Source organism: Eurosta solidaginis, chromosome 3 (assembly GCF_040869045.1).
Source record: "Eurosta solidaginis isolate ZX-2024a chromosome 3, ASM4086904v1, whole genome shotgun sequence".
Classification (NCBI taxonomy): domain Eukaryota; kingdom Metazoa; phylum Arthropoda; class Insecta; order Diptera; family Tephritidae; genus Eurosta; species Eurosta solidaginis.
Window position 1 is genome coordinate 258,639,770 of NC_090321.1, and position 23,828 is coordinate 258,663,597.

Below are 23,828 nucleotides of genomic sequence, written 5' to 3' on the forward strand. Positions count from 1 at the left end.
AATATCTGTTTACGTATTGCCGAATCTGATCGCATTGCTCATGACAATGCCCCTTTTCAAAACCACGCTCAAATCCATGTATATATGCATTAACTTTTAAGTACTATGCAGTTTCACTTACGGCATTTGCTGCACAGAAACTTCAGTTGGTTATGACGCCTCAAGTGCAAATGATAAAATGATTTTAGTAAAGCGCGTCCACAGAGATTACAATCCATATACTCATCCTTTTGGTGAACTTGCCGTCTATGTAAACGTAAAGCATTTTTCGTAACAAATCTATTTTCACAAATATCACAGGGGAAATTTAGATTTTTATCTCCTAAAAAATGGAACAATTTAACAAAACTTTTGGCATATAGCGTAGAACTCCGTAAATACCTACCATGATCTAATTCATAGTGATGTAACAAGTCCCTCTGAAACTCGAATATAGATGTACATGTAGTTCCAATATTGAAATAAAAAAGGAACTATTTTTATGTAATAATTAATATATTTTTAATTGAATCGTTAGTACAAAAATTGAATTTTCACAAGAATGAAAATTTTTGAAGGAAGTAAATTCAAAATTGAAAACCAAAAATACATGAATATATTTAAAAATAATAACAAAATTACAAAGTAAAATATTGTAAAGTTAAAATTATAAACAAACCCTACAGTACAAAACTCGCATTTAAAATCAAAACAAGTTTTACGTGTACCACCAATACTTAGATCATCTGGTAAATTATCATCATAGCCAGCAACTCCTTTTGTCAGCCCATTCTCATCATTTGAAATACTATCCTCTTGCTCAATACAAATGATGTCGCCTACACTGACTAGTATATTGGCCGGTTTTATGTGGGTTGAGGCTTTCTACCACTAATTTCGTTAGCTTTTCGTTTGCGATTTCTAAATCATAATTATCGGTATCATTGATGTCAACGGGATCATCAACAATGTTTGCGTTTGATTCTTCGTATTCGAACTCCTTAAATTATATTTAGTTACATTTCCATTTTAATACACATATCCCCTATACTTACCTTGCTAATGAACTCCACTTCTGCGTCCTCGTTCCCGTCCTCTTTTACGGCTATCGAACATCCTGAATCTTTAAAATAGTCTTGATGAATTTGCGTATGCATATGATTCCTCCGCTGCGGTATCAAGTTGTGTGATGTTATAATTTCCCATTAATATTTGATTATTCAATGGACCTCGGTTTATGAATTGAAGTGATTGCTTTAGGTCTTGATAACAGCGACCATACAAATAGTGACATGGTGGATATCCTTTGACATCGAAATCATCAGGTTTAATTTGTAATTGTGCATATTTATTGAAAGCCTCTAATATATTGGAAGTAACATCACTTTGAGAAAGTGTAAATGACTCCATCAGATCTATATAGTCATTAAGTTCGTCCTGACTAGCAACGGATAGACACGAGCGACAGCAGCGCATATATTCCAATGAAACTTCCGTTCTTTGTGAGAAATCCATATTTGATTTAAAACCAAAAATGTTTTCACTCCATTTTACTGATGAAAAAAATTTATCTTTTGCCCAGCCAGCCGCTTGCCAAAAATCACACACACAAATTGCGCACAAGCGTTTCATGTTGCGGTGGATCTAAGTGTATTATATCATTTACACCAAGTGCTTTAAGCATAAGCACAGCATTCCCAAGATTTATGAGCCGTATCCCTGGTACAATATTATTTTCTGATTCTTGTTTGTAAGCCCAAGCGGTATAGAGGCGAAATCATTTGCCTGGTGCAGTGTGTTCAGCACGTCCTGCACGCTGATGCTTTAGAAATCGGTACAACCATTAATGATTCCATACCAGTACGAGAAATAAATTATTTTGCTTGACAATTGTGAGCGAAGTTTCGGCGATATTTGTTTAGATATGTTAAATTATAGTTGACCGCTAAGAACGATACATTTACGGTTAAAAACATTTTAGATAAACAATTAATTAAAATAGAATAAATTTACACAAAAACGTGCTCTTTTTTTTCAATAAAAACAGCATATCAGCTGTTCGCTCAAGCCAAATGTGACGTATATGCGCAGAACGAAGCAATTTTGAACTCGCCAAAGCGCAATCTGGGTCGTTATTTGTCCATTAAAGCGGAGTCATTGGTGCCGTTTATCGTATCGCTGTAGTCGTATCCCTAACGTAACCCTATACGATACATTGTGATCGATTAATGGTGCCGCCTTAAACTTAAAATCATGAAAATTTAATAAAAGTGAAGAAAACGCAAAAAATTACAAACATATTCCACAAAAAAAAGTCTACTAGTCATAACCTATCCAAAACAATGAATAGAATCTACAAAAAGTTATTAAATTCACAAACTCAAATATTTTTAGGTTATGGATATGGCGAAGAACCAAAAACCAAGCTACGATACGGTTACGCCCCTAGCGCTACGATATGGCATCAATAATCGATGACATTGATTCCCATATGGTTGGTCAAATCAGCTGTTATAAGGTTACCGACATTGTGAATGATAACTAAGTGTGATATCTTATCTGTCAACTGCCTGACAGGATGTTCAATATGTCTACTTTTTAGCGTTTTGACAGGGTGTTCAATATTGCGGCGCATATTTTCAGCGGGTGATAGAAAGAGATGCAGAATGAGATAGCGATAGTCAATTACAAATCAGGTGATCCAATCATTTTGGAATTTTGACGTCTATGCAGAAGATATCACATTTATTTATCATTCACAATGGTTACCGATACGGTTACCGATAACCCGATAACGCACCATTGTCTGCAGCTTTATTAGCGATTTTTCATTCACGGCGATGTAATCACCGATAGTGAAATATCGTCCATCATTAGTGCTACACATCCCTACAAACCCGCAATCGAAGTAGCCGTGCGCGCAAATTACAAATCTCATTTTTCAGCGTTTAAATGTAAGAAAAATATAAAATAAACTCCCGGTTAACTTAGCAAAATAAAAATATTAAAGCTCGTCGATACCAAACACTAGACAAGGCAGCAAATATATTACCATGAATGAAGCCTGTGTTAAGGAGTTAATGACATATCAATTGGCTTTTACGGAAGTGCCATTAAACTATGATGGTGAACTGGCAACTGTATTAGCTCATTACAATGACGGCAGCTTCACACTGCGACGACGAATGTCCAAAGATTGGTTGAAAGCTTTAGTAAAACACCATGAACGACGTTCTGAGCATACTGTGGCCGATATCAAGCTAGCAGTAACCTATCGGGAGGAAGGGAACGCATTATATAGGTCAAAAAGTGATACTAAACAAACGAATCTAATCAAGGCAGGCCAACGTTATTCTCAAGCCATATTCGCAGCCCCGGCAAAAACGGAAGCTTTGGCTTTGGCTTATGCAAATAGGGCTATGGTATTGCAGGAATTGCAATACTATCAGCAGGCGTATGATGATTGTTTTTGTGCGCTAGAAACAAGCAAATATCCACAACGGTTGTTGCAAAAAATTCAAGCTCGGCAGGCATTTTGTGCACTGAATTTAAAGGATACAGCAAAATTGACATCACATTTGGCAGAATTGGAGGGTAGTAGTTTAAATGAAAATTTTACCCAACGAGTAAAAGAATTGAAAACAGGTTTGGAGGGTTTGCTCAATGAAGAGAAAAGCAAAGTCAACAGAGCCGAAAAAGATAAGGAACTTGAATGGCCAAATACTGAAGCTACAGAAATGTGAGTATATAAGGGGTTCTTGGATAACGTATTTTATTAATTTTATTTTAACTACTAATAATACATAATAAAATTTATATATAACACGTATCTTATATTTCATTGTAGCATTGATTCGAACGATGCTAAACGTGGCCGGTATATGATAGCTGCTAGACCAATCAAATCTGGAGAAGTCATATTTAGCGAAACTCTTAGTAGTTTGATACCCGTAGCTGGCCATCGTATGTGTGAGCAATGCGGTTCAATGCTAATAATACCTTTACCCTGTAAGGGATGCAATGGTCGAGTTATTTATTGCTCATTGAAATGTCGCAAAGCAAACCTTAATGTTCATCAAACTGAATGTATAGGACATCGTATTGGAATTTGGAATCAGATTGGAATTTGTTTTTTGGCGTTACGGGTTATGCTGGAAGAGCTGCCTAGTATTTTGCCATTAATATCAAACCATACAGATATGAAAGAGCTTTGGCTTGATCTAATAACACCAACTCGCCCGTTTCATACTCAAAATAATATAAATTATTTAAAAACCTTACGCATGGTTACACACGTAAACACAATGCCTAAATCAGAAATTAGATGCTTTGCCTTACATTCCGATTTTTTACTTGTTTATCTTAAGGAATATACAACGTTTTTTGACTTTGTGAAGGACACAAAACTGAAGCCAATCGAATGGGAAAAAATAACAAGTAAGATGATTAGCCCTGTTTTTGTTTCTTAGTCTTCACTTCTGTTGCATGATAGCTCTTGCAAAAATGGAAATGAAAGAAAGCTAAAGTTTCTCTTTTGAACGCTATGAACATGTATATACATTTATATTGTTTTTTATTTTACTTTATTTTAAATTTATTCGTTTGATGTTGCTTTATTTCTTATTTAATAATTGGTGTTTTATTTCATTTTATTTTTTTTATTTGTTTTTTTTGTTTATACATTTGTTATATTTTATAATTTTGTATTATTTTGTATTATTTTAGTTTATTTTTTGTTACCAATGTGAGCATGGAAATGTTTATAAATGTTAATAGGGAGTAGGCGTTATTTCCTTTAAAAAGAAAACGCCGGCGGGATTTATCTCCCTTAAAGTTGGTAATAAAGCCCGCAGACGATATTTCCTTTTGTGCTGGCAAACGGTGCAAAAGGTGGTAGGGACTAAGAGTCTGTGTCCCTGACCTACACGATTTCTGCTGGGAAAGGGAGGGGGGGGGGGGGGGGGGGGGGGGGAAGACGGGCGGGGCCTGATGCTGAGCATTGCGACCCACTCTACTACGGGGATTGTAGTTAGGAGTGGGAGCGGAGTGGGAGCGGAGTGGGAGCGGTCGTATGAGCTTGTGGCGCGGTAGGGCGCGAGCAGCAGCGGGTACTTGTTGTGGCTTGCTGGAAGGTATTGCTGGCAAGGGGGGAGGGGGCGGTGGGGTTTTAGGCGTAGACTACGGGACGCCCTAGGGAGTGAACCGCAAGGAGCCACAAAATATTTATAAAAGTTGCGAACACGTCGGCTTTTGGGATTTGGCCAGAACAACCTATCCGATGCAACCATCCCTTCCACATAACACACTGACAAGAGTATGGCCGTCCTAAACATTTTCTTTTCCGGCAAACGCAGCAAAACCATTTCTCAGGACCGGGGCCAGGAGACGGACCCAGATTTGGTTCGATACCTTCCCGGAGCAGGCGGGAATGGCGCAGTCCCGCTGCAAGGAGCTGCTGGAAGGATGGCAATTTGTGGGAGTTACCCCAACAAATTAAGTGGGGTTACACTGAAATGACAGTCCTTGGTCGGGAAAAATCCCGAGTGGCTCCGGTATAGAGAACCGACTGCCTTGTGAAGCGATTTCCTTAAAGTCGCTAATAAAGAAAGTATTTAAGTGTTAATTGAGGAGATGTGTGAAGACATGGTATTATAATCATATATTTTTATATTAGGTAACCATAATTCGAGAAAAATTAATAATTAAGCCGGAGTTTTTCAGTGCGAATTTTTTCTACAATTAAAAGAAAAGTTAGCTTTACTCTGCCAGTTTGGCCGTTATTAGTTTATTTATTTATTTTGTTATTATTTGTTAAGTGCTCAAAAATATTCGGTTGCGCGATTCTATTTTACGTTTTTGTATTTCATTATTAAAAAAAGCAAAGGTAAAAGTAAAAAAATCTCACAAAACTTACATTAGAGTGTTCTGCCGTTCATAGCAAAAAGGCAGTCAAATGCACTTACCGCATTTTAGGAATTTTTATGCCAATAAATTTCAGCGATTACAATTAACTCATTATCTAAATAGATACTTATTTAAAATTCACAATGAAAGATGAAACAAAGACTTAATTTTGAAGTTTACTTGAAAAATTTAAAATTTCCCAAATAAAAATTCAGTTTTGTCCGATTTCACATTTTGTAATTCTCTGCCTTTTTGCTATGGATGGCAGTGTAGTTGTTGGTGCTATAGAATTTTTTGCCATCTCAGAAATGCAATAAATTGACTGCATTGCAGTAAAGTTCGAGCTTGGTGTCAGCGGTATATGGAAAGAATTTTAACCCGCGCCAAGTTACGAGTTGGTTTTTTATACTCAGCTGAGCAGAGCTCACAGAGTATATTAATTTTGTTCGCATAATGGTACCCTGTAACGGCATAAACTAATCGAGATAGATACAGACTTCTATATATCAAAATGATCTGAGCGAAAAAGAAATTCATTTAACCTCTCTGAAGTTGGCAAGACAACTTTTACGTGGAAAAAAATTACCTATTGGGAAAATTGCCGTGAATTTGCCGTAATTTATCCGTGAAAGAAAAAAATTTGCCGTGGCCATATTTTAGAAAATACAGGGTGGCACGCTAACTTCACGTGAAGTTGGCGGTGCACCATAAAAAAAATTTGAAATTTTTTTTTTCGAATTTATAAAATATGTCACTTATCTACGGCTAATTTACGGCAAATTCGTGTACAAGAATTATTTTCTTAGCTGGCCTCTAAGGTGGTTTTCTGAGGGTGGCACGCTAACTTCACGTGAAGTTGGCGGTGCACCATAAAAAAAAATTGAATTTTCTTTTTCGAATTTATAAAGTATGCCACTTATCTACGGCAAATTTACGGCAAATTCGTGTGCAAGAATTATTTTCCTAGCTGGCCTCTAAGGTGGTTTTCTGAGGGTGGCACGCTAACTTCACGTGAAGTTGGCGGTGCACCATAAAAAAAAAATTGAATTCTCTTTTTCGAATTTATAAAATATGCCACTTATCTACGGCAAATTTACGGCAAATTCGTGTGCAAGAATTATTTTCCTAGCTGGCCTCTAAGGTGGTTTTCTGAGGGTGGCACGCTAACTTCACGTGAAGTTGGCGGTGCACCATAAAAAAAAATTGAATTTTCTTTTTCGAATTTATAAACTATGCCACTTATCTACGGCAAATTTACGGCAAATTCGTGTGCAAGAATTATTTTCCTAGCTGGCCTCTAAGGTGGTTTTCTGAGGGTGGCACGCTAACTTCACGTGAAGTTGGCGGTGCACCATAAAAAAAAAATTGAATTCTCTTTTTCGAATTTATAAAATATGCCACTTATCTACGGCAAACTTACGGCAAATTCGTGTACAAGAACTATTTTCTTAGCTAGCCTTTAAGGTGGTTTTCTGAGGGTGGCACGCTAACTTCACGTGAAGTTGGCGGTGCACCATAAAAAAAATTTGAAATTTTTTTTTTTCGAATTTATAAAATATGTCACTTATCTACGGCTAATTTACGGCAAATTCGTGTACAAGAATTATTTTCTTAGCTGGCCTCTAAGGTGGTTTTCTGAGGGTGGCACGCTAACTTCACGTGAAGTTGGCGGTGCACCATAAAAAAAAATTTGAATTTTCTTTTTCGAATTTATATAATATGCCACTTATCAACGGCAAATTTACGGCAAATTCATGTGCAAGAATTATTTTCTTAGCTGGCCTCTAAGGTGGTTTTCTAAGGGTGGCACACGCACTTCACGTGAAGTTGGCGGTGCACCATAAAAAAATTTGAACATTTTTTTTTCGAATTTATAAACTATGCCACTTATCTACGGCAAATTTACGGCAAACTCGTGTGCAAGAATTATTTTCCTAGCTGGCTTCTAAGGTGGTTTTCTGAGGTTGGCACGCTAACTTCACGTGAAGTTGGCGGTGCACCATAAAAAAAAAATTGAATTTTCTTTTTCGAATTTATAAACTATGCCACTTATCTACGGCAAATTTACGGTAAATTCGTGTGCAAGAATTATTTTCCTAGCTGGCCTCTAAGGTGGTTTTCTGAGGGTGGCACGCTAACTTCGCGTGAAGTTGGCGGTGCACCATAAAAAAAAAATTGAATTTTCTTTTTCGAATTTATAAAATATGCCACTTATCTACGGCAAATTTACGGCAAATTCGTGTGCAAGAACTATTTTCTTAGCTAGCCTTTAAGGTGGTTTTCTGAGGGTGGCACGCTAACTTCACGTGAAGTTGGCGGTGCACCATAAAAAAAATTTGAAATTTTTTTTTTCGAATTTATAAAATATGCCCCTTATCTACGGCAAATTCGTGTGCAAAAATTATTTTTCTAGCTGGCCTCTAAGGTGGTTTTCTGAGGGTGGCACGCTAACTTCACGTGAAGTTGGCGTGCCACCCTGTATTTTCTAAAACATTTTTTTGTTTCACGGATAATTCACGGCAAATTTACGGCAAATTCACGTACAAGAATTATTTTCCTAACTGGTGTCTGAGGTGGTTTTCGAAAAGTGGCACGCTAACTTCACGTGAAGTTGGCGGTGCACCATAAAAAAAAGTTAAATTTTATTTTTTCGAAATTATATAATATGCCACTTATCTACGGCAATTTTACGGCAAATTCGTGTGCAAGAATTATTTTCCTAGCTGGTCTCTAAGGTGGTTTTCTGAGGGTGGCACGCTAACTTCACGTGAAGTTGGCGTGCCACCCTGTATTTTCTAAAATATGGCCACGGCAAATTTTTTTGTTTCACGGATAAATTACGACAAATTCACGGCAATTTTCCCAATAGGTAATTTTTTTCCACGTAAAAGTTGTCTTGCCAACTTCAGAGAGGTATTCATTTAGCCATGTCCATGTAAACTTGAGTAAATTGTGAGGTATCTTAATGAAATTTGGTATGTAGGTTCCTGGGCACTCATCTCAGATCGCTATTTATAATGAACGAAATCGGACTATAACCACGCCCACTTTTTCGATATCGAAAATTTCGAAAAACCGAAAAACTGCGATAATTCATTACCAAGGACGGATAAAGCGCGAAACTTGGTAGGTGGGTTGACTTTATGACGCAGAATAGAAAATTAGTAAAAACGCCCACTTTAAACAAAACAAATTTTAACATAAAATTTGATATCTCTACAGTATATGAGTATATTATGTCAACATTCAACTCCAGTAATGATATGGTGCAACAAAATACAAAAATAAAAGAAAATTTCAAAATGGGCGTGGCTTCGCCCTTTTTCATTTAATTTATCTAGAATTCTTTTAATGCCATAAGTCGAACAAAAATTTACGAATCCTTGTGAAATTTGACAAGGGCATCGCTTCTATGACTATAACTATTTTCTGTGAAAATGGCGGAAATCGCCCAGTTTTTATACGCAGTCGACCGTCTATCCTTCCGCTCGGCCGTTAACACGACAACTTGACCAAAAATCGGCAGGCATCGGTGCAATTCAGAAACGAAACATCAAAACCAAGGAGAATTAAACAAGGGGTGCCGCAGGGTGGTGTCCTATCCCCACTTTTGTTTAATTTCTACATATCCAAGCTACATTCACCACCGGAAGGAGTCACAATCGTTTCCTACGCCGATGACTGCACAATAATGGCCACAGGCCCAGGCCCAGAGATCGATGAGCTATGCAATAAAATAAACGGCTATCTCCCTGATCTCTCCAGTTTTTTCGCCTCGCGAAACCTGGCATTGTCACCGACTAAATCTTCCGCGACCTTATTTACAACATGGGCGCCCCAAATGTCGACCATATTGAACATCCACGTCGATGGCACTACGCTACCGACTGTCCTACACCCCAAAATCTTGTGTGTGACGTTTGATCAGGATCTATGTACATTTTGGTGCGCACGCAACCGCAATTGTTCCGAGAATTCAGAGCCGTAATAAAATCCTCAAATCCCTTGCTGGCAGTACCTGGGGAAAAGATAAAGAAACGCTCATGACCACATACAAAGCAATTAGCCAGCCGATTACGTGCTACGCGTCACCCATATGGTCGCCAAGCCTAAAAACTACCCACTGGAAGAAACTACAGGCCTGCCAAAATACTGCTCTCAGAATGGCCACGGGCTGTCTTCTTATGTCCCCAGAACACCATCTGCATAATGAGGCGAGAATACTCCCCATCAGGGAGAGAAATGAGATGCTGACCAAACAGTTTCTGTTGAATACCCAGAAACCTGGGCATCCCAACAGACATCTGATTGACGAACCAGCACCGCCTAGGGGCCTAAGGAGTCATCTCCGTAAGCATTTTGAGGAAATACGGCACCTGAGAACCCAGCCGTATGAAGCGGAAAAACACAAGCAGGTCCGGGATTCAAGGGGTTGTGTAGCGCAACATATAGCTTCTCCAACCCAATTGTCAACCTCACCTTCGAGCGGCGAATCCCGTTTCACTAACAGACGAGGCTCTGGCGACCCCAAGCTCCTCATGGAACTTGGCGGTGGGGAGGGAGGGATGGCCTGAAGGTTCAATGTGGCCATATAAATCGTTCCCGAGATGGTCGGGCCAGCACCTTAATGGTACTGTTACCGGAGCGTATCGGATCTGTATCCAACAAAGGACCATCACATCGATAACACTCCCCAAAGCCTTCGGGGAGTAACCTAATCGCTACAACAACAACAACAACAACAACAACAAGCAGGTCCTTGGTGAACTCCATAGACAGGCGTCGGACCTTTATGTCGGGAATTGCCCGGTGAATCCAGTACTTGAAGAAAAATATCCAGAACTCGCGGAAGAGGAACGCATACTCCCCAGGGAAACGCGTGTCACTCTTGCTCAACATCGTTCTGGATACTGTAACAGGTTAAACTCTTACCTATCCAGAATCAACCCCGACATACAAAATGTATGCCCCGCTTGCAATGTGTGTGTGTTGTAATGTGGAACCAACGCCTCTAACACCCCTTTCCTTATGGTCCACCCCTGTTGAAACGGCAAGTTTCCTTGGACTCCCGTTAGAGGATATTGATGACAATTTGTGATCGGTCGCGGATATTAGGTGGGGCGAGCATTGCTACAACAACAACAACCAAAAATCGATATATATTTACTAAACATAGTTCACGTACTTATGTTGTTGTTGTAGCAGTGCTTCGCCGACCTAACAGCCACGACCGATCACAAATTGTCATCAATATCCTCTAACGGGAGTCCAAGGAAACTTGCTGTTTCAACAGGGGTGGACCATAATGAAAGAGGTGTTAGAGGCGTTGGTTCCACATTACAATTAAAGAGATGGTTGGTGTAATGTGGGGACACATTGCAAGCGGGGCATACATTTTGTATGTCGGGGTTGATTCTGGATAGGTAAGAGTTTAACCTGTTACAGTATCCAGAACGAAGTTGAGCAAGAGTGACACGTGTTTCCCTGGGGAGTATGCGTTCCTCTTCCACAAGTTTTGGGTACTTTTCTTTGAGTACTGGATTCTCCTGGCAATTCCTGACATAAAGGTCCGACGCCTGTTTGTGGAGTTCACCAAGGACCTGCTTGTGTTTTTTTGCTTCATACGGCTGGGTTCTCAGGTGCCGTATTTCCTCAAAATGCTTACGGAGATGACTCCTTAAGCCCCTAGGCGGTGTTGGCTCATCAATCAGATGTCTGTTTGGATGCCAAGGTTTCTGGGTATTCAACAGGAACTGTTTGGTTAGCATCTCATTTCTCTCCCTGATGGGGAGTATTCTCGCCTCATTATGTAGATAATGTTCTGGGGACATAAGAAGGTAGCCCGTGGCGATTCTGAGAGCAGTATTTTGGCAGGCCTGTAGCTTCTTCCAGTGGGTAATTTTTAGGCTTTGCGACCATGTGGGTGACGCGTAGCACGTAAACGGCCGGCCAATTGCTTTGTATGTAGTAATGAGCGTTTCGTTATCTTTTCCCCAGGTACTGCCAGCAAGGGATTTGAGGATTTTATTACGGCTCTGAATTTTCGGAACAAATGCTGCTGGTGCTCACCAAAATGTAGATCCTGATCAAACGTCACACCCAAGATTTTGGGGTGTAGGACATTCGATAGCGTAGTGCCATCGACGTGGATGTTCAAAATGGGCGACATTTGGGACGTCCATGCTGTAAATAAGGTCGCGGAAGATTTAGTCGGTGATAATACCAGGTTTCGCGAGGCGAAAAAACTGGAGATATCAGGAAGGTAGCCGTTTATTCTGTTGCAGAGCTCATCGATCTGTGGGCCTGGGCCTGTGGCCATTATTGTGCAGTCATCGGCGTATGAAACGATAGTGACTCCTTCTGGTGGTGAAGGTAGCTTAGATATGTAGAAATTAAACAAAAGTGGGGATAGGACACCACCCTGTGGCACCCCTTGTTTAATTCTTCTTGGTTTTGATGTTTCGTTTCTAAATTGCACCGATGCCTGCCGACCACCCAGATAATTTGCGGTCCACCTTTTAAGACATGGGGGAAGGGTAGACCCTTCCAGGTCTTGCAGTAACGTGCCATGGTTGACCGTATCAATAGCTTTTGATAGGTTTAGCGCTACGAGTACTGTTCTATGTTGGGGGTTTTGATTTAAACCGCAATTTATCTGGGTGCTGATGGCATTTAGCGCGGTGGTGGTGCTATGGAGTTTTCTGAAGCCATGCTGATGACAGGCTGGCTGCAAATTTCCTTTGAAGTAGGGGAGCAAAATGGCTTCAAGCGACTTTGCTACTGGCGATAGGAGAGATATCGGGCGATACGACTCTCCTATGTTAGCTGGTTTCCCAGGCTTTAGTAGCGGGACCACCTTGGCCATTTTCCAATTTTCGGGTATGACAAAGGTGGAAAGAGATAGGTTGAAGACATGTGCTAAGTATTTGAAACCCACTTTCCCTAGGCTTTTAAGCATCGGCATGGCTATGCCGTCTGGGCCCACTGCTTTGGATGGTTTAGCGTGACCAATGGCATCTTCAACCTCTCTAGCGGTGATGGTAATTGGTGACGCGCTGAATTTATGTTTATGTGCGTGTCTGTTGGCCCTCCGTCTATCTTTGTCGACCGTAGAATGCATTACATATTGACGGCAGAAAGCGCTCGCGCATTTTTTCGAATCCGACAGCACTTTATAGCCGAAGGCGGTGGAAACCTTGTCATTGTGCTTAGACGGATTCGATGGGGACTTTACGATGGACCAAAGTTTACCCACACCGGCAGAGAGGTTACAACCTCTTAGGTGCTCCTCCCATTCCGCCCGCTTGTGTTCATCCACAAGCAATCTGATGCGTTGGTTTATATCCCTTATTTGGGGGTCGCCTGGGTCGAGCTGTCTTATAAGGTCACGTTCTCCCGCTAAATTTGCGGTCTCCGCCGGGAAGTGTGGCCGAATTTCGGGAATTCTCCCGGCGGGAATGAAACGTGCCGAGGCGGATTCAATGACCTTGCGGAAAGCACGCTCCCCTTGGCGGGCATCAGTCGGGATAGGGAGGGCAGCAAAGAGGTTGTCTGTAAAAGATATGTATTCCTCCCACTTTCCTTTTTTAAAGTTTATGAAAGTGCGTTTTTCTGTAACGATGAAGTCGGCGGTACGCTCGAACGATTGAGATATCCGGCGAACTGTGACAGCTTCCTACCATACGTGTGGGGCGTCTCCGTTTATTGTGCAGAACGTCGTTTCTTCTATTTGATCCGCCAACATCTCACCCCTACTGTCCGCCCGCAAGTTTGAATGCCATAGATCGTGATGGGCATTAAAGTCGCCTAAGGTAATGCGATTGTTGCCAGTGAAAAAGGCGCTAATATTAGGGCGGTATCCACTGGGGCAACAGGTGGCAGGAGGGATGTAGATGTTGATGATTTCTAGGTTTGCATCGCCTGACCGGACAGATAGGCCTTGACGTTCTAAGACATTGTCCCTGCGGTCGATGCCAGGATCAAATATATGATATTGCACAGAGTGGTGTATGATAAACGCGAGGCCGCCTCCATTTCCGCTCATGCGATCTTTTCTGTGGACATTATACCCAGAACAGGTTTGCAGTGCAGATCTTGCTGTGAGTTTAGTCTCTTGAATCGCAGCAATGCGGATGTTGTGCCGCTTCATGAAATCGACTATCTCCGTGATCTTCCCAGTTAGTCCATTACAATTTAACTGCAGAATTCTGAAGTGCATAGCGAGAGACGTCGCCACTCTGGGTGTAAGTGACGGGTGACTACGCCTGGGTTGAGGAAGGCCAGGACGCAACTGCTGTTGTGGCCCTGGGACTGGGAGTCCTTGGGTAAGCATTGGGGTATCCGGTAGATTGGGGTTTGCGACCTGGCAACATGGCTCAATGAAACCCGTGGGGGGTTGCCATCGCGGAGACCAGAACGTGGACGTAGGGTTTTGGGATCAAGCCCAGAACAACCTGTCAGATGCAAGCATCCCTTACACGAGACACACTGAACAAAGTATGACCGTCCTAAAAAGATTCTTTTCCGGCAGATGCAGCAAAACCATTTCTCAGGACCGGGGTCAGGAGACGGGCCCGGATTGGATTCGATACCTTCCCGGAGCAAGAGAATATGGAGCAGTCCCGCTGCAAGGAGCTGCTGGGAGGATGGAAATTTGTGGGAGGGACGCAACAAATTAACGTACTTATCTGAACTCACTTTATCTTGGTATTAAAAATGAGCAAAATCCGACTATGATCACGCCCACTTTTTCGATATCGAAAATTTCGAAAAATGAAAAAATGCCATAATTACACACCAAATATGGAAAAGGGATGAAATATAGTAATTGGATTGGTGTATTGACGCAAAATATAACTTTAGAAAAAACTTTGTAAAATGGTTGTGACACCTGCCATATTAAGTAGAAGAAAATGAAAAAGTTTTGCAGGGCGAAATCAAAAGCCCTTGGAATCTTGGCAGGAATAGTGTTCGTGGTATTACATATATAAATAAATTAGCGGTACCCGACAGATGATGTTCTGGGTCACCCTGGTCCGATAACTCGAAAACGCCTTCACATATAATAAATAAATAAATAAATATACCACTAAGGGACACTGCCTTTTAAAACCCTCATTAATACCTTTAATTTGATACCCATATGTTACAAAGACATTGTAGAGTCACCCCCGGTCCACCTTTATGGCGATATCTCGAAAATACGTCCACCTACAGAACTAAGGCCCACTCTTTTTTAAAACCCTCATTAATACCTTTCATTTGATACCCATATCGTACAATAACATGCCAGGGTTACCCTAGGTTCATTTTCCTACATGGTAATCTTCTCTTATTCTGTCGCCAAAGCTCTCAGCTGAGTATGTAATGTTCGGTTACACCCAAACTTAGCCTTCCTTACCTGTTTAAATTTGAAGTTTTTCTAATTAATAGTTATGTGAGGATAAAATCCCCCAAATTAACTTTTTAATAATCATCTGGCAACATCTCAACATTGTCGCTCACAATAATATTTAATTGTGAATGTTACAAACAAAATGAATACAACACAACACAATATGCCATGAGCATTGAAATATAGCGTGTAAGAGAGAGTAAGACATATGTGGGGTGAAACACGAAAAATGACTGGCAATGATGGCTCGGCATTTTTCATGTTTCACCGCCATCATTATAATTTTGCCAACTCAAAAGTGCAGACGCGTTCCGAGAAAGTTTTATTTAAATAAAGTGTAATTTAATTAATATAAAAATCTGAGTACACTTTATTAACCTCGATGCCTTATAAAGTTTGGCGACGGCGCCCACCGAAATTAATATAAAACCAATATTGGAAACATGGCAAGTATTTGGAGGCGGCGCCCTCCACGGCATAGCAGCTAACCTGGGTGAGTGGCGAACGGCTGGCGTAGCCATTATAACCTACGTAATATGGCGACCGTGACAGTTTCCAGCGGTGGTACAGCAGCGGCATGCGGCATTAATATAACGGCGGTGAGTGCGTGTGGTTTAAAGATAATATAAAGACTTAAAAATTTTCCAATAAAAACCTGTGCTTGTGACATAAAGGCAATTTTAATAACAAAAAGACTTAAAATTTTCAATAAAAACCAGTTTTAAAGCTAAATTAATTGAAATAATCAAATGCGGAGATAATAATCCAACAATAAGACAGTAAAATCTTTTTTCCTAACCAAATTCAATCAGCATCAAAAAATAATACTACGCAGTGATAATACAAATTTTTCTAACTCAAGGTTTCTACAACAACTCTAATAATTCTAATCAGATATAACAATAAAAATTGTTTCTAATTAATTGTGATTTTCTACAAGAACTCTAATAATACTATACGGAGATAATAAGTCTAAACAAACTTTTTAAAAGAAAAAGTAATAATAATATGCAGAGATAATACAAATTTTTTCTAACAAATGCGATTTTCCTACAAAATCTATTAATACTATGCGGAGATAATAATTTAATTAAAAACAATTTTCAAAAATCCAATAATACCATGCGGAGATAATAAATTTTTCTAACAATTTTCAAAAGTTATAACACGATGCAGAGATAATAAAGTTTTTTTAATTAAATACAATTTTTAATAAAGAGCGGAGATAAAAGATTTTTCGAAGCTACTAATACAACAATACAATGTGAAAAAAATAAAACTGTAATAAAACTAAATACTACGGAAATAATAAAAAGAACTAAAATTCGAAAATCTAAAAATTTATAAAATAATACAAATTACTACACTCATCAGTATTCATAACGGCATCCAAAAACCCACGCTACTCAGACAACGGGATCAGCAACTGTACCACCGCCAGCAGCAACATCAGCAGCAGAGAACCCAGCAGCAACATAAGCAGCAGAAACAACTCCGGCATTAGCAGCATTGGCGACGACAGCGGCAGCAGCATAACAAGTATAACATACATATACGTATTTAACATTTCTTTCGCCTACGGGTATTTTTTCTTTAAACTTATATATGTATGAATATTAAAAAAATTAAAATTTCGTATTAAATTTGGTGTCTTCGTATTCCAATTAAATTAATTTCGCATTCAATATAAATTTTGGATTTTTTTTGACAATACATACGGTGGGTTCCGTTAAAAACCAATTAAGATTTTTTTATTACATGCGGTGGTTCCGTGAAAAACCAATTCAATTTTTATTACATGCGGTGGTTCCGTGAAAAACCAAATTGAGATTTTTTTGAGTGTACATTTTAAGACTTTTACCAATTAAAACTTACATACTTTTGAGCCATTTTGAATTCAATTACTTTTTACAATTTTTTTATAAAAATTTACTGCAGTTTCAATTAATTCTTATAATAACTTGTTAAATATTTCTTTAAATTTTTCTTTCGCTCTTTTTCCTCAACAATTTAACTTCGAATATAAATTCAACATTCAAACAAGTGCTTTAGTAATTTCTTATGTACAACCTTAGAAGTGGTAGACAAGTGCAAAAAACTTCAGATTCAGAATCCGATTCAGATAAATCAGGCTCAAGCTACGAAAGTTTAGCTTCATCTTCGACCGAAAAAGTCACAAACCAGGAAACTAGATTCTCTTTATCAACAGATTTTCCAGGCTTCGAAAATTCTTCCATTAAAAATTCAACTTCTAATTTAGTTTCAAATCTCAACGATTCAAATAGTGAAATTTTAACTTCTACTCTAAAATCAGATCCTAACGATCCAAATAGTACAAACGTGGCCTCATCTTCTTCTAATTCAGCTCCAGATCTTAACGATCAAATCATGGCAACACCAGAGGATAAAAGAATTTGTATTAACACATGTGCTAATTCTATTAGAGAAAACTACAGTGGTGATCCACTAGCACTTAATTCTTTTATAGACAAGATTGCATTACTCGAACAATTCGCCACTGCAGATTTAACCGATACTTTTATAGCGTTCTGAAAATCAAAATTAGAGGGTAAAGCTCGTGAAGCAATACCAACATAAGTAACTTCAGTTAATGAAATTAAAACAGCTCTACGTAATAGGATCAAACCAGACAACTCGAAAGTTGTAGCAGGGAGAATTGCAGCGTTGCATGTTAGCGGTAACAATTATACAGACTGCAAAAAAAGTTGAAGATTTAGCTGACTCACTTGAGCGGTCTCTTATTATTGAAGGGATCGCTCAAACGAAAGCTCATGAAATGGCAGTCGAACAAACTGTTAACGTGTGTCGTTTAAACGCAAAATCCAATTTATTAAAAACCATTTTAGGCTCAACGGCATTTACTGATCCGAAAGACGTAGTAGCAAAATTAATTGTAGAACAAAACAACGAAGTAACTGAACGTCAGGTTTTAGCTTTTCGATCACGTGGTAACAACACATTTAGAAATTCACGTGGTAGTTATCGAGGTTTTTACCCAAACCGCGGCTATACTGGTTATAGAAACAATAATTCATTTTTATACAATAACAGCTATAACGGCAATAATAATCAAAGATATAGGAATTATAACGGAAATAGATACCAAAATAACAACAATAATAATACGCGTTCAAATACAAATCCTAATTCAAACAATAGTAACAATAGAGGTAACAATTCGAGATCAGCCAATGGTAGAAGTCGAAACGCAAACGTTCGCGCTTTAAACGCCAGCGCCCCTCAGGAGCGAACACTGAGGGAGGACGAACCAAACCAGTAAGCGAACTTCCCTCACCAATAGGCATCTATTGTTTAAATTTAAATTACTCAGATTTCATAGAATTACAACTAAACGAGTCACAAAATTTTTGTTCTTTCCTAGTAGACACTCAAGCCGACATTTCCTTAATAAAAATATCATGTCTAGACAGTGACATTTCATTAAATACGAACGACATTATTAACATTACCGGTGTCACTTCCAATTCAGTTTCCACTTTAGGTAAAATTACAGCGAATTTAATTTTTTCAAACTTTTCTATTAAACATACTTTACACGTAGTAAATGAAGACTTTAATATTCCATCCGATGGCATACTGGGTAAAGATTTTCTGAAAATTAACAAATGCATTATTAATTATGAAAGAAATAGTATTTCCTTTTGGGTAGGTAATGAAAAAGTCGCGATACCAATCCTGCACGGAACAGAAAGCGACAGTTGTATCATCACCAAGATGCGAAATATTCAGACTTTTTGATTTAGGAGATTCACCCGAGCCACTTTTCGTGGACTCGCAGGAAATCGAAAAAGGTTTTCACAGCTAGGTGCATTGTTATTTCCAGTAACCCAATTATTAAAGTTATAAATACCACGGATGATATAAAGTGTGTCAAAAGGAAAAGTATTCGAACAGAAAAACTTTCAAACTACAATGTTTATACAATTAACAAGACAGAAACAGAAGACAAACGTACGGAAAAACTAATTTCGATTTTAAAAAATCAAATACCTCAACATGCTCATAGTAAATTAATTGACCTTTGCATAGATTATGCCGACATTTTCGCTCTTGATACGGACAAAATGACTTTAAATAACTTTTACGAGCAAACACTAAGACTGACAGACAACGATCCGGTATATGTCAAAAATTATAGATTGCCATACTCTCAACGCGAAGAAATAAATCGCCAAGTAAATAAATTGTTAGACAACGATTTGATTAAACCAAGTTATTCGAATTACAATAGTCCTTTGATTGTAGTCCCAAAGAAAGATACTAAGGGTCAAAAAGCATATCGTATGTGCGTAGATTTTCGCGCGGTAAACAAAAAACGCATTGCTGATAAATTTCCACTAGCTAGAGTTGGCGGTATTTTAGACAACCTCGGTAGAGCAAAATATTTTTCCACATTAGATCTTTTTTCAGGATTTCACCAAATCCCCTTGCATCCTGACTCTCGTGACATTACGTCTTTCAGCACTGACCGTGGCGCATTTAGATGGAAAGTGCTTCCATTCGGCTTAAATATAGCACCAAATTCATTCTCACGAATGATGACCATAGCTTTTTCGGGTATACCACCCAATGTCGCATTTTTGTACGTCGACGATATTATCGTCATAGGATGTAGCGAAGCACACCACATTAAAAATCTTTCAAAAGTCTTCGATACTTGTAGATCTTTTAATCTCAAACTTAACACAAATAAATGCGACTTTTTACGACCAGAAGTTACATTTTTAGGTCATAAATGCTCAGCCAAAGGTTTGTTGCCAGACGACTCTAAGATAAACGCAATTAAAAAATATACAAAACCGACTGACAAAGACGCGGTACGACGATTCGTCGCGTTTGCAAACTATTACAGACGGTTTATGCCTAAATTTGCGTCTCTGGCAGCGCCTCTAAATCGATTAAGCAGAAAAAGAGTTGAATTTGTATGGGATGTAGAGTGCGAAAGAGCATTTTTATTTTTGAAAGCAGCGTTACTTTCACCAAAATTACTTCAATATCCAGATTTTACTAAACAATTCATTATTACAGTTGATGCTTCAACAACTGGATGTGGCGCTATTTTGAGTCAAGAACAACAAGGTAATGATTTACCAATTTGTTTCGCTTCTAAAGCATTTAATAAAGCTGAACAGAAAAAGCCCATTATAGAATTAGAGCTTTTAGCTATTTACTTTGCAATCAAGCAATTTCGACCATATGTGTATGGTACCCATTTCATTGTAAAATCAGACCACAGACCTCTAGTATACTTATTCAACATGAAAGACCCATCTTCAAAACTTTCAAGAATAAGACTGGAACTATCTGAATATAACTTTACTATTGTATATATAAAAGGTAAATCAAACGTTTGTGCTGATGCACTATCGTGTATAACAATCGATGAGATTAAAGAAGCTAATAAACAAATTTTGGCAGTACAGACAAGATCCATGACAAAAAAGGCAAACGACAAAAATTTACATAGAAAAACAGACAAAAACGACGAAAAACAACTTTACATGTCTACGACAAATTTTCATTTAATTTTTCGAAAAAAGTCCCACGAATAAGATCTGCAATTACGTACGATAAAAATAATAAAACAACAAATTTAAGAATTTTTGCGCATATTAAACATAAGAAACTCGAGTTACTTAGTTTTGAGCTTGTTAACGAAATAATGACTTTAGAGAAATTACTTTCGAGGCTTGAATCAGAAGCCGGCAAACGCAAAATTAAGCAGATTGAATGACCTAAAAACGATATTATGTTCGAACATTATACTATTACGAATTTCAAAAATATTGGAAATAAAATTTTAAAATCATTAGAAATTATACTGACAGATCCAGTGGAGACAGTAACAGATGAAGATACAAAATTAAAACTTATGAAAATTTACCATAATGATCCCATTTCCGGTGGACATTGCGGAATGAAAAGACTTTACGCAAAATTGCGAACAAAATTTTATTGGAAGGACATGACTCGTGATATATCGAAATATATCAAAAATTGTAAGGATTGTCTTTTAAACAAGGTTAAACCTAAAACAAAAGAAAAACTTGTTTTAACACCAACTCCTTGTAAACCATTTGATATATTAGTAATTGACACAATAGGACCCCTACCTGAGTCCAAATATGGTAACAAGTTCGCACTTACCATGATTTGCGACATGACTAAATACCTGGTAACAGTCGCTGTACCAGACAAATCGGCAAAAACAATCGCTTCAGCTATTTTTGAAGGATTCATTTTAACATACGGCACAATGAATGCCATAAAATCAGATTTAGGTACTGAATTTAAAAACGAATTATTTGAAGAATTAACTAAACTTTTAAATATCCAACATAATTTTTGAACTGCATACCATCATGAAATTGTTGGCACGATTGAACGTAATCATAGAGTTTTTAATGAATACTTACGTGAATATTTAAAAGACAATTTTTCTGATTGGGATATTTATTTAAAATACTTTACTTTCCTACACAATACTACGAGTAGCACAGTTTTCGACAACAAATTTTCGTCTTACGAGTTAGTCTTTGGGAAAAAGGCAACTTTGCCTAATGAATTAACAAAAGAAAAAATTTACCCAATTTATAACGTCGAAAACTATGCCAAAGAAATTAAGTTTAGGATGCAGAAAACGCACAAAATGGCACAAAACCTAATTAATAAAAATAAGTTACAAAGTAAAAATCTATATGATAAAACGGCACGACCTTTAATTGTAAAAATCGGAAATAAAGTACTTTTACAAAAAGAACCACATCATAAGCACGAAAATATTTACCAAGGTCCTTTTATTATAACTAAAATTAATGAACCTAACGTAACTATTTTCGATGAGGTTAAAAACAAAGAAAAAGTGGTAAACAAAAACCGCCTAAGTAAAGTAAATTAACATTACTCCAATTCGTTTACTTTAAATTTGATTAAAAAAAAAAACAAATCCGAAATTTACTTACTAGCATTTAAGCAGCCACGAAGGCTTAAAAACTGTTAAAACAAAAAAAAAAAAAGTAAAATAACACAAATTTTGTATATTCAAAAAAAACCTATTTCATGAAAATTGTTCGTATTTCTTAAGTTCAAACAAAAAAAAAAAACAAAACAGAAAAAAAGATATATTTCAAAAGCAGCAAAGATTAAAAATGTAAAACTTTAACAAATTCAATATATATTAAAATGTAAATATCTACAACAAAAAGAAGAACAAACAACATAATTTAATAAATTAAAATCAAATTCATTCATTTGTAATAATCAGTAATAAAAATGGTTTCAATTAAATCATTTAGTTTTCTTAGAATACTACGTCTATCAATTAGTTGAATATTCAATTTATTCCAAATTTCGACCCATTTATCAATTGGCGGCCACCGTGGTGTGATGGTAGCGTGCTCCGCCTGCCACACCGTATGCCCTGGGTTCGCACCCCGGGCAAAGCAACATCAAAATTTTAGAAATAAGTTTTTTCAATTAGAAGAAAATTTTTCTAAGCGGGGTCGCCCCTCGGCAGTGTTTGGCAAGCGCTCCGGGTGTATTCCTGCCATGAAAAGCTCTCAGTGAAAAGTCATCTGCTTGCAGATGCCGTTCGGAGTCGGCATAAAACATGTAGGTCCCATCCGGCCAATTTGTAGGGAAAATCAAGAGGAGCACGACGCAAATTGGAAGAGAAGCTCGGCCTTAGATCTCTTCGGAGGTTATCGCGCATTACAAGAAAGTGTATAACAGCCATGAAAATATTCTCTTTAAAAATTCATTTTCCAGATGCCGTTGAACTTGGCGCGGAACACTTAGCTCCCGCCAATGTGTAGGAAAGATAACAAATCTGCTCAGAATGCGAGAAATGTAGAATTTACAGTAGATTTCCTGAATGAAAGTAAGTTTTCAAATAAAAAATTATGGCGTTATTATAAGGCTTATGATGTACTAAATTTACCTTTACTATAACCGCTCATACGATTTTTGCTGGAGTGGTACTTACACACACAGCTACTTGTGTATGTTAGAGACAGGAGCAGCGGATAACAGCCCTTGCAAAGATCAATTATAGGGAATTGGCACACTTATGACATAATACTAGAACATCGCTTACTCCAAAGTTTTGGAAACAAGCTTTTTAAGATGCGAGCTGGTCTTTTCCGGCAACAGGATTTTCATAAAATCGTATCCATGCACATGGCGCCAACTAGGTTTCTTGGTATTGAACAGAGAAGTATTTCGTGTATGGCTAGCGGCTGGCAAAGGCAGGATGTGAGATCGACTGTAGCAAATAAATTATGTTCAATATTTAAAAATAAGATTGAATTTTGTATAATAATTTTTAGGTGACATTTGACTGAGAGTTAGAAATTTTTAACATTACTACGGTTATTAAATAAAGGCACAACAACAATAAATCAAGCTCACATACATACAAGGCAACGGAGAGATACGCGCAAACATATGTAATCATCAGCCGAAGTAGTACTCACATATACACACGCATATGGCTACAAACCACATATAC

The 23,828-nt window shown here is 38.0% G+C and overlaps 1 protein-coding gene across 2 annotated transcripts in view; it reads left to right on the top strand.

The window, feature by feature from the left end:
- Positions 1 to 2,857: 2,857 nt before the first annotated feature.
- Positions 2,858 to 23,828, top strand: part of LOC137245437 (SET and MYND domain-containing protein 4-like) — a 42,245-nt gene continuing 21,274 nt past the window's right edge. The window contains exons 1-3 of one of the 2 annotated variants that reach the window (XM_067776106.1): positions 2,858 to 3,718; positions 3,827 to 4,274; positions 4,347 to 4,416. In XM_067776106.1, the coding sequence (XP_067632207.1) occupies positions 3,033 to 3,718; positions 3,827 to 4,274; positions 4,347 to 4,416 (1,204 nt within the window). In that variant the 5' untranslated portion in view covers positions 2,858 to 3,032. Of the gene's footprint in view, positions 3,719 to 3,826; positions 4,417 to 23,828 lie in introns of both variants that reach the window. The other variant, XM_067776105.1, reaches the window with a different exon arrangement.